General features: G+C 37.3%; 1 protein-coding gene across 1 annotated transcript; it reads left to right on the forward strand.

The window, feature by feature from the left end:
• The first annotated feature begins 4,799 nt into the window (after positions 1 to 4,799).
• LOC105304732 (serine/threonine-protein phosphatase 4 regulatory subunit 3B-like) lies at positions 4,800 to 7,196 on the forward strand. The gene is made up of 2 exons (XM_023522603.1): positions 4,800 to 6,366; positions 6,526 to 7,196. The coding sequence occupies exons 1-2, from the start codon at positions 4,800 to 4,802 to the stop codon at positions 7,194 to 7,196; spliced, it is 2,238 nt and encodes a 745-aa protein (XP_023378371.1).
• Positions 7,197 to 12,007: the final 4,811 nt, after the last annotated feature.

Genomic DNA, 12,007 nt, shown 5'->3' on the forward strand with positions numbered 1-12,007 from the left:
CTATGTAATTTTGCTATGATCTCCCACTCTAGGTGGAGCATACTTTCCCATCTCTTGACTCTAGGTTTGGCTGCAGACTTGCTTTGGACAAGACATGACCCAAACAGAAGCATAGCAAAGGGTATGGGTGGAAGGAAAGATGTTTGGGTCATGTCTTGTCCAAAGCAAGTCCACAGCCAAATCTAGAGTCAAAAAGAACAAACTAATCAAAAACAGACTCACAAATATAGTGGACAATCTGGTGATGGACAGAGGAGAGGGGAGGTTGAGGGCTGGGAGAATGGGGTGAATGGTTAAAGAAGTACAAATTAGTAGTTGATAGATGGTCACGGGAATGAGGAGCACGGCATAGGGAATGCAGTTAGCATTAATATGTTGGCTATGTGGAGAGCCAAAGGAGAGAAAGAGCAATTAGAGGGATCGTTTTATAAACTATATAAATGTCTAACCAATGTACTATATACTTGAGACTAATAAAATAAATTTTTTAAAAAAAGAAGGAAAGAAAGAAAAAAAAATTAGGGTTCTTTCAATATCTAAGAGTTGATGAAAAAGCTGTAGCTTCTATCTGAGATTTAACCCAGGTTCAGGGAAGGAATGCTTGACAGAACATGGAGGGAAACCTCCAGCTGATTCAATAAACTTGTTTTTCATGCAATTGAAAGACCAAAATGGGAGAATATTGCTTCCTTTGTCACCATCAATAAGAAGAAATCTATCCAAAAGAGTGGGATTGAGCAGCAGGGAAAATGCCAGCTGTATCTTGTAAATCAGAAATATCTCCTGTTAAAACTATCTATTCCATAAGAGGACTGAGAATAAATTTCAAATTCACTGTTTTATCCTCAGTGCTTGGTATAGGGCCTGTACATAAGGGTTGTTCAATAACTATGTGAGAATTAAATAAATTGATTATTGGAAATTATCGTAAAAAGAATGTGTATTCATTTATGTATTTATTCAATAAATAATTGTTGAGAAATTACTATGTATGATGTCTTATGGCAAGTGCCAGGCACACAATAGTGAGAAAAATGAACAGATAAATCTCAGCCCTCAGACAGCTGATAGTCTGGCTGCAGAAAACAGAATAAATGAGGTACAAAATAGTCAGATGATGCTAAGTGCTATGGAGAAGAGATATATCCAAGAAAACAGATGGCTGGGTTGGGATGGAAGGTCTCCGCAATTTTAAAGAGGCAGTTAGGGAAGGTCTCATTGGAAACAATAAAAAAAAAAAAGAGAGCATATGAATAAATTTTTGAATGAGGTGAGGGTGTAAGCCATGTAGCTATTGAGAAATAGTGCTCCAGGTAGCAGAAAGGGCAGGTGCAAAGGCCCTGAGGCAGGAGTGTGACTGATGTGCTTCAGACATAGCAAGGTGGCTAGTGTGGCTGGAACAGAATAAGAGAGAAAGACTATTAAGTGAAGTATTCAGATAGGTCAATGGGGCCAGGTCTTGTTGGACTTTCCAAACCATAGTTAGAACTTTGGCTTTGATTCTAAGTAAGGCAGAAACACAATGATTTTGAAGAGAGAAGTGGGAGGATATGACATATTTTAAGTGAATCCTCTCTGGCTACTGCATTGAGAATATACTAGTGGGTGGAAAAGGCAGAAGCCAGGAGAGGAGACTTACAAATTTCCAAGTCAGAGATGATGGTGGCCAAAAAAAAGCAACATTCCATGAAATAAGTTACCTGGAAAACTTGTAGAGAACATGCATGTGTGTTTTTCACTAATGATTCTGAAGTTGAAAATTTTAGAGCAGATACATAAAATAGAATTCTATTTTAATGCCATTTCATAAAATTAAAAATCTCCTTGCTCTTCCCACTATGTAATTTTCTCTCTTCTTATCGATAGAATATTCAGATATCTAAATGTTCTATAAGTACACATGTGGTTTGAGTTACCTATACCTAAAATTCAGGAATGTATAACTCATTCCTTTATTGTCTTCTAAAATAACTCTGAGAAATATAAAATTTAAGCCCTGAGTAGTCATAAAATGTTGATGAGTTACAAGATCCTTACCTAAAACTATTTATTTGCATGGCCAAATCATCAAGAATTACTTCTACCATTAAGGTCACAAGGAGGAAACATGAGAAAGTATCCAAAACAGAAGAGGGATCCAGAGTCTTAAGATTAAATCTACCCATTTTGATTTTGAACTAGTCTCAATGTTTTCCTTCACAAAATAAAATTGATAAACATCAAACTGCAATGATAGTTGGGATAAAAATCACCTCGTTTTGAACACCTGCTATAACAATTTATGCAGCGTCTAAGAGAAAGCATTGCACACAGGAACAGCAAAGCAGAGAGATTGAACTTTTCTAAAGGCCTACTTTCAAATTCTAGCATCATCACTTTCTGCAGAGGTTTGAACCAAATGCTTGATTCAGTTTTGAAGTGTCAAGTTTTTCCTCTCTAATATGGTAGTAACAATATCTTCGGACCATTATAGTTTGACGATTAAATAAAAAATAAATAATGCTTATAGAAGAGACTTATATGGCTCCTGGAAGATGGCATTTTTTATTCATATTATCTTGCTCTCTGTAAAACAGCAGAAAATTAATAATCTTAGGTAGGTAGAACTACTGAAGCAAAAAAGAGCATTGTTCTAATTCCCAAACCAAATAAGACAGGAACTGTAGAAACAGAAATAAGAAGTATAGATTTGAGGCTCCTTTAGACTGCAGAGATTCTAGTTAACCTAATTAAGATAATGGGACCTTAATAGGCCTAAGGGAAGCTCCCTGTGATAAAATTGTGAGAACACATAGATTTATGCTGAATGCCTCTCAGAAAATGAAACCTGAGGGCAGATTCAGACAATTGACAGTGTTATAATTAATTCTGATAAAAAATTTTAATATAACCACAACAGAACAAAATTGGACATTAGCATGCATGTCATTATTGTTATTATATATTTGCATATTCTCTCTTATTGAAATAAGAGGAGTTTTAAATTAGTACATATATCGATTTTGTATTAGTCATTTATTAATCTTTATGTCTAAGTATTACTTATAACTTGTAAATGCTTCTAAGCCAACAAATTCTAACATCAATTTAAATTTTCTCATGAAATGATTGTCATTTGCATTCAATTCCCCAAGTGCCCCAGCTGTCCTGTCCCAGGAATATTCCTGTACTATAATCTCCTTAAGAGGTGTGTGAAAGAGCTTTTCTGTGCTCTAATTAAGGATTGTCACACACCTCCAATGACATGTAAAATGAAATGATTATTACAAATAGGACTCTTCAACTCCAAATATGCTTGTGGGCCAATTCTCAGTTTTTCCCTTGCAATAACAGGGTTAATGTTTTGGGGGAAAATAAATTAAAGAAAACTGCAGAATTTGCTGCTACATCAAAAATCAACTTGGTTACTATTAAAATTATATTTAACAATGTTGCCATATACAAGCTTCTATTTTTTGGCTGGCTATACAGATGTGGATCTAAAGAAGGAAGTGCGTGACTTTCATCTTCTCCTGATAATTTTATGTTGATTACAAATTATACAGATGGAAAGAATATGAAATAAAGTGTGATGAAGGCCAAGAAAAGAAGGGGATAGCATAGTTCAGTGACTGAGGAAACCAATTTTGGAATCAGAAAGACGTGTTCAAATCAGAGTTTTTCAACTTATTAGCAGTGCGACCTTTGGTGATTTATTTAACTTCTCTAAATTCATTTCCTGATCTTAAAAAGATACTTAATACTCCTATATCACTAGGTTATTGTGAAAATTGAGTAAGAAAATATATAAAAGTTATTGTTGCAATGTCTTTAGCATATAAGCAGTCAAGTATTATATTTACTCAATTATGTTACCTTTATAATAATAATCATCACTCAAGTATTATTACTTAGTTGTTGTGGTCATTATTACCATAATCATTAAGAAAAGAAATAAAACACTTGATCTATGATATTCAATATTCACTCTTGGCTAATTTGAACTCAGTTTCCGTCTGACCCACTCCTTTCCTAAGAATGAGGAGTATGGTTATACATTACGAAAAATCGAGGAAAACTTTTCCCCACTGTGCTAAAAGATAGAGCTTCAGGCTGAGCTGAACAAAGAAAAGGAGTTGCCAACTAACTACCTTTTGAAACAATATTCTTCCCTTAGGATGGGTATGTGCGTGATATACACATAGGCCAGGCTTTATGAGAAGACCCAACTACAGATCTCTGATTATTGCTAATGGTCCATGACTCACTTGTTTCCGGTTTTTTTGTTTGTTTGTTTGTTTTGTTTTGTTTTGTTTTGGCGGGGTTGGGGGTTGAGGGGAGTTTCTTGGCATAGAATGTCGGGTGTAGCCGTGGTAAAGTCCTAAGTCTAGTCTCCACTCCCAGGCATCTGATGAGTGAAAATGTTTCTGGGGGACAAAACCTTTTATGGAAAGAACAGTGCCCTTTGCTCTAATTCCTAAGCCTCCATTTGAAAGCTGGGAGGCAACTCGACTTAACGTGTATGGAACGTTCCTTCTGGATCCAATCCAGGGAGAATCATGGGAAGCCTACAACATCGAGGTTTCCCTAGGCAGCCATGAGCAGGCAGAGAGACTCGCTTTTGAAGCCCATATTAAGAGAGAGAGTATAAAGGAGTAAAATGGAGGGAAAGGAGAATGAGATGGAAGTGAGACGTAGCAGGACTCTGGACTCCGAGGAACTCTACTGACCTCTAGAGCTGCAAGCATCCCTATAGCCACTACTTCGCCTCCAACTTTGTTTTTCCCGACTGGGCCACCGTAGCTACGTTGATTCTGGGCATGCGCGAAGCAGGGCCGTTAGCCGGAAGCCTGGCTGAGGTGAAGACGCCGGAGGTCGCCATGGCGAATAAGTCCCGTCTCCGCGTCAAACTTCATGGCCTGAACGAAGACCAACAATGGACTGATCTAGGCACTGGGTACGTCTCCTCTGCCTACGTGGAACGACTCCAGGGCGTGTCTCTGCTAGTTCAGTCAGAGTCCAACGGCTCACTGATCTTGGAGTCAAAGATAAATCCAAACACTCCGTATAAGAAGAAACGGGGCCTATTGATAGTTTGGTCTGAAGGTGAGAACCATGGAATGGCATTGAGTTTCCAGGACACAGCCGGGTGTCACGAGATCTGGGAAGACATTTGCCGGGTTCAAGGAATAGACCCATCCGTCGACATCACACAAGACTTCTTGGATATTTCAGAAGATGAATTTGATGAAATTCCAGAAACTAGTAATATGGTTGACCTCCCGAACTGTGAACTCGGTAAGCTTAAACAGATTGCTACCATAGTTACCTCAGCTCTCACTTCGCCTATCCGTAAGGAAAGGCTGGCCCTGATCTTGGAAAATGAGGACTATATTAAAAAGCTACTGCAGCTGTTCCACACTTGTGAGAGCCTAGGAGACACTGAAGGCTTACAGCATTTGCATGTAATTATGAAAGGAATCTTATTCCTCAACAAGACGTGTCTGTTCGAGATAATGTTTTCTGATGAGTGTATCATGAATGTGGTGGGGTGCCTTGAATATGACCCTGCTTTGGCTGAGCCAAAAAGGCACAGGGAATTCTTGACCCAAAATGCAAAGTTCAAGGAAGTGATACCAATAACAGACTGTGAACTTAGGCAAAAAATACATCAGACGTACAGGGTGCAGTACATTCACAACATCCTTTTCCCTGTACCATCCGTATTGGAAGAGAATTGTCTTTCTACTATCGCAAATTTTATTTTCCTCAACAAGGTTGAGATAATCCGCATGATACAGAAAGATGACAAGTTTTTGCCTGAAGTTTTTTCACAGTTGAAGGATGAGACTACAGATGATGATAAACGGCGTGACTTGGTATTTTTTTTCAAGGAATTCTGTTCATTTTCTCAGTCACTGCAGCCTCAAAGCAAAGGTGCACTATTCAGAACATTGACAAAATTGGGAATTCTTCCTGCTCTTAAAATTGTAATGATCCTGGATGACTTGCAAATAAGGTCAGCTGCTGCTGACATACTTGCTCATCTAGTGGAGTATAATCCATCCATGATCCGAGGATCAATGCTACAAGAATACAAGCGGAATGAAGACTGTAAACTTTTCATTCATTTACTAATTGAACAAATGATCTGTGATACCGACCCTGAGCTAGGAGGTGCTCTTCATTTAATGGGACTTCTTCGTTCTCTACTTGATCCAGAAAACATGCTGGTGACACCTAATAAATGTGAAAGAACTGAATTTCTACATTTCTTCTATAAACAGTGTATGCATAAACTCGTAGCACCACTTTTGGCCACTACGGAAGATACATGTGAAAAGGATAATATACTTGGAACTGACAAAAACAGCAAAGATTGCCTCGATGATTATCAAACAGCACAGCTGCTTGGCTTAATTTTGGAGCTGCTCACATTTTGTGTGCAACATCACACATATTACATAAAAAACTATATTTTGAGGAAAGACTTGCTAAGAAGAGTCTTGATCTTGATGAAATCTAAGCACACGTTCCTAATCTTGTGTGCTGTTCGCTTTATGAGAAGAATAATTGGCCACAAAGATGAACTTTATAATCGTTACATCATCAAGGGAAATCTCTTTGAGCCGGTTGTAAATGCTCTTCTGGATACTGGAACTCGGTACAATATGTTGAATTCAGCTATTATTGAACTGTTTGAATACATAAGAGTGGAAAATATCAAGTCTCTTGTCACACATATATTTGAAAAGTTCTATAAAACACTCGAATGGATTGAATATGTACAGACATTCAAAGGTTTGAAGATTAAATATGAAGAAGAAAAAGACCGACAGAATAAAATACGGAAGAATCTTCATTACACCCTGTATAGTAAAATATTTCGCAGAAGTACCAGAGCCTTGGAGAAGAAAGAAACCTGTTCTAAAGAAAATACGCAGAAAGTAGAAACAGTTATGGAACCATCGAAAAATGATACATTTACAGAGAGTAAAAATCCAAAAGAAAATGAAGAAAATCTAGATCTTCCTAAAACAACATCATCTGGTGGCTACAAAGTTACTTTTTCCAATTCTGCTGGTCCTGTTAATGGAACAGGTAACCCAACCTGTAGTAGAGTAGTTGGCTTGGTGGATTATCCAGATGATGATGATGATGATGAAGAAATGGAAGATGAAATGCCTCCCGGGAAAAGACCACATCTGGACCCATAAAATCTTTATGGGAGACCTTCAACATTACTAAAGTATACATTACTAAAATTCTAAAATTCAATTAGCTGAAAAACCTGAATCCAAAAGCTTTCTTCTGTGAACTTAAAATAAGAATGCAATAAGTAGCAAATACGCTCACTGTTAATCATCTAAAAACGTTGAGTTCTATAAAAACCTAACTTCCCAGAATCTTAAATAACAAGAACGTTGATGCATGATAACTTCTTAGCAAGAAAAGTCTCAGTTTGGGGGGAGGAAACAAGTTGATAATATAGAATCAATGTAGTTTGTTCCAGCAGTACATATTAGAAACAACTATAACATTACTTGCCTAAAGATTCTGATTCTGGTTTTCTTTAAGTTGCCTTCTTTGAAACAAAAATTTATGTTTGTGTTTATATAGAAAACAAAGTTAATAGCAAAATATAAATGTAAGCTATTTATATTTTCATGAAGATTTAACGAAAATTCAGCTTTATGAGTAATTGGAGGGAAGTAACTTTCAGTGTGTATTTCCATAAATAAAAAATCTGGATTCAAAATGTGCAGTTGTTTTTGTTTTGTTTTGTTTTTTATTAGTGATGCCAAGAATCAGTCCAGTAGTATTTTAAAACGGTATTCTCTAGGACCTTGGGTGTGGGTAGAACAGAATGTTTTCAACTGCCTAGATTGTTAAAAATACTTGAAAGTCATTTTCTGATTCATTAATAAAGCTATGTCTGACTCCAGAGCAGCAAGTAAATTTTAAAGTGTAATTTACGAAGACTAACATACAAAAATTAGTGCTGAATGAAGTGGCACTTATTATCTAGAAACCATTTTGGACCAAGAAAAAGTTACTTAGGTGTCAAATTCCACATGCAGTAAACAAACAAGGGTGTAATACAGAAGGACAAAAGGTGCTTTGTTAAAGAGTCAATACAAAGGCATTTCTAAAAATAAATTGTGGCAAACAGCTACAAGGTTTTATTTTTAGAGGAGCAAGTTAACTGGATCCATTTATCCTGGATTAGCTTAAATTGAAGAAGTTTTTCCTGTTAGGAAGATTTTAGGGTTAATTTTAATTTTGACCACCCTTTGAACAAGATGGGCTGTCTGTGTAGGTATAAAGTATAGTTTTCCAGAAGACAGATATTTATTTTGTATTAAAAATACCACTGTACTTCTTTTGTATCATTTAGTGATGATATGCATACTGAACTAAAAAATTCAGGAATTAAAAAGTGACCCTATAATTCCAAAAATAAAAGAGACCATTTTAAAAGTACTGTTGTGCCAATAGGAGACACATCTTATGCAAAATTAAGATACTGTTGTATAAAAGCTATAAAGAGTGTATTCCTAAAACGAATAGTCATTTCACCAGATACAGTCTGTTAAAGTGTGGACATGACCCCAGGAGATGTCATCAGACATTACTGAGGACATGACACAGCAGGGGAACTGCGTTTCCACATCTCTCAAACCATGCTTGTTAAATTAAATGTAATGGGATTATTCAAAGTAAAGTGACTTTGTGAGTATATGTCGAAAAAAAGGCAGTTTGTTTGAAAAGCATTTCATGTTTTCCTTCTGGCTAGACTGTCATGGGGAATGTTATCCATAGTACACACATTTATATGCATACGCAGAGTTTCGCTTTGAAATAAATATACTTCACTCTTTCTTTTGGTGGGAGTAGTACTTGTTCCTTAACAGAGCAGCTATTTACATCTAGACAGAGAAGAGCAATTTTTTATTGCTCTTTCTGCTTATTCTCTTCCCTTCAGCTAGTTTTAATCGGCCATAAAAAATGAACACTGTAGGAGAAAAAAAAGTGAATATTTGCATTTTTTGTTGTATTGTCCCCAGAGTGTTTGTAAGGCAAGTTGAGGGAGGGCATAAGTGTAATGGTAAGTTAGGGGGAAAAAAAAGGAAAATTTAAAAAAAAAAAAGAGGCGTTCTATTGAGCTGTGTAACCTCTATGAGCCCTTTTCTAGTGTCAGCTACTTAATGTTAGGGAAACAACGTGACAAGCAAAATGGTGCAAAGCCAAATTGCCCATCAGATGGCATAACCTACTATTAAGGGAATAGTTAAGAGGGCAACAAAACACAGAGAGCAATCCTTACTATCTGCACACTGAGTGAAAAATTGACCAAAATGTTCAGTCTCTCTAGATAGATAGTGTGTGTGAGAAGATACCATGTCAAAAACGTTTAATTTCCTCAAGTTTTTTAGAAGTAATTTTAAAAGGTCCCTCGAGTGGGTTATTTATGAAATGAAGAAACAATTTGGAATGACCCCGTATGTACAATAACATTCAGGTGAGCATTTTTGGAGAAGTGCCCTGGGTATGTCAAGGTTTTGGCTTTTAATACATGACTTCTGGTAATTTTTATGGCTTGGTGACTTTCTAAACACACTAACAAGGGGAGGGGGATATAACAGATAAAGTAAAAGCTTCTTATTCAGACAGCCCTTGATGACAGTGCAGGCTCTGACACCAATTCTATGACCTTAGACAATTTATTTATTTTATCCTCTAGCCACAATTTCTCCGTCTTGTCTTAAAAGTTAGAAATTACATGTAAATTACCAAGAACATAGTTAGTCCTCAATAAATAGCTTTTAAAACTGATTATCATCAGCAGCAACAGAATACTCATTTCCAAGAAATGGGGGATAAAGTGACATATGCACTTACATTACAAATTATGCTCATAAATCAATAATCCTATATCCTGGATTAAATTAGTAACAACATGATAAATAAAAACTAATGAGTTCAATTTTAGTTGGCAGACAAGCCTACATGTATGCACTGTGTCCTGCTGAGATCCAACTGAAATAAAAAGCATAAAAATAGAAAAATAAACCTTCATAGCAATGAAGACTCTTGGGTGGAGAGGTGTCTGGGATATGAACCAAGAAATGAGAGATGTCAGGAGTGAAGAGTGAAATTGAAATCAGAAGAATTGGAGAGAAGAGAGGAGGGCATCAAAGATTTGTAAAAATAACAAGAGCACTTAAGTCCTATTCTCTACTCCCTCGCCCCTCCGGGCCCATCCCAGCAAACAGAGAAGTCTCTAGAACGTATCTCTAAATAACAGACGAAAGTTCTCTTCCTAAAGCAATTGGAAAAAGAGGCAAAGCTGAGGGCCCTAGTATGGATGTTTTTGCCGCAGAGTTATGCCCTTCTCTTTAGGTTTACTGGAGGATCCAAGATACTGAAAGTTTAGCACCCTAAGGTACAAGTCACTGTTTTCAAGAAAGAGACATGTTAATGCCTGTCTCCCAAGAGGTACAATCTCAAGACATGTTAATGCCTGTCTCCCATCCAAGAGGTACAATCTCAAGAGCACAAATGGTGCCTCTGGAAAGAAAGTCTTTACAATTGGCAGTCCTATACGATAGTACCTACATCAGGCAGGGAACACAGGTTGGGAATGCTAGCAGGTAAGCCTTACGGTTCCCTGTTCAGCTAAAATAACAGCCTAGACTTTGTTTTGGAGAGTCTGGTAAATGCTGTCAATCCAATCTTCTTGTTTGTCCAGCATGGTGGTGTGACGTTAGTCCACTCCATGGAATGACCTGAGATTGAGCGTGGAGATGATATCCAGATGGGGGTGTGTGTGTGTGTGTGTGTGTGTGTGTGTGTGTGTGTGTGTGTGTGTGTGTGTGTTAGGAGCTGGGATCATACCCAGTTTTTCCTAATTGATCTCTCAGTAAGATTAAAGGAAAAGGTGGTCAGAGTTATCTGGCCGGGGATGGCAGACCCAGCAGTCAGTTAAATTCAAGGTGCTTGCAATGGTTTGAAAGAGCTATGCCAGATTTTTTTCCTTGAGGAAGAAGACTTCAGAGGTAGTTCTGAAGTACAAATGTCATTAATGCTCCTTCTTCCCCTGTACAACCCTAGGTACTGGGTTGCTGCTCTTCCTCCACCTCCACAATATTTGAATGTCCCTTTCTAGAAATTATAACTTTGCCCTTTTTTCAATCATTCCCTACTTTCATCCAAACTTTTTATCTAGAAGGATCAAATGTGAGAGGGACAAGAGTATTTTTTATAAAACCAGAATTAAGTATGAATCCTGTAGGTCCCATTTTTTCTAGGCTGCCACCAGACGGTATACCAACCAGGCTGGCCTGGGTAAAGAAATATGCCCAGGAATGGTCAAGACAGAATCCTAAATTTTCAAAAGAGGTCTATACAATTTCCCATCCCTTTAGTCCTGATTTAGTGAACAAATTGCCTCATTTTGATGTAGGGCTTCTCAATCTCACCACTGTTGACATTTTTGGCCAGATAATTTATTGTTGCACGAGACTTTCCTGTGCATTGTAGGATATTTAGCAGCATTCCTGACATCTACCCACTAGATGCCAGTAGTACACCCCCAGCTGTGACAACCAAAAATGTATCCAGAAGAAGCTAAATATCCCTCAAGGGGGATATTAGTCTAAAGATGTGTGGAGCTTAATACAAGGGCTTCTCTTACTTTGTGGATATTAGGTCCACATCTACTCGGATGAGTCACCTTCTCTTTTACCCTCAACCTGAAAGGGCCAAGTTCATACAAGGGTCAGGTACATAACACACTTTTATAAAAAGAGAATGGACTTTGTTTGGAATTATGGAGATCCCAGTTCTGTTTTTCATTATTAGCATAACCATGGCATCTTATTTGACACCTCTAATTCACAATTTTCTTATCTGTAATGTATGGCTAACAGCACTGTTATGGCTGAATTGTGTCCCTCAAAATTCATATATTGAAGTCCTAACCCAGATGGCACTGTATTTGGAGACAGGGTCTTAAAAGAGATAA

This window comes from Pteropus vampyrus, unplaced genomic scaffold (assembly GCF_000151845.1).
Source record: "Pteropus vampyrus isolate Shadow unplaced genomic scaffold, Pvam_2.0 Scaffold351, whole genome shotgun sequence".
NCBI classification, from domain to species: Eukaryota; Metazoa; Chordata; class Mammalia; order Chiroptera; family Pteropodidae; genus Pteropus; species Pteropus vampyrus.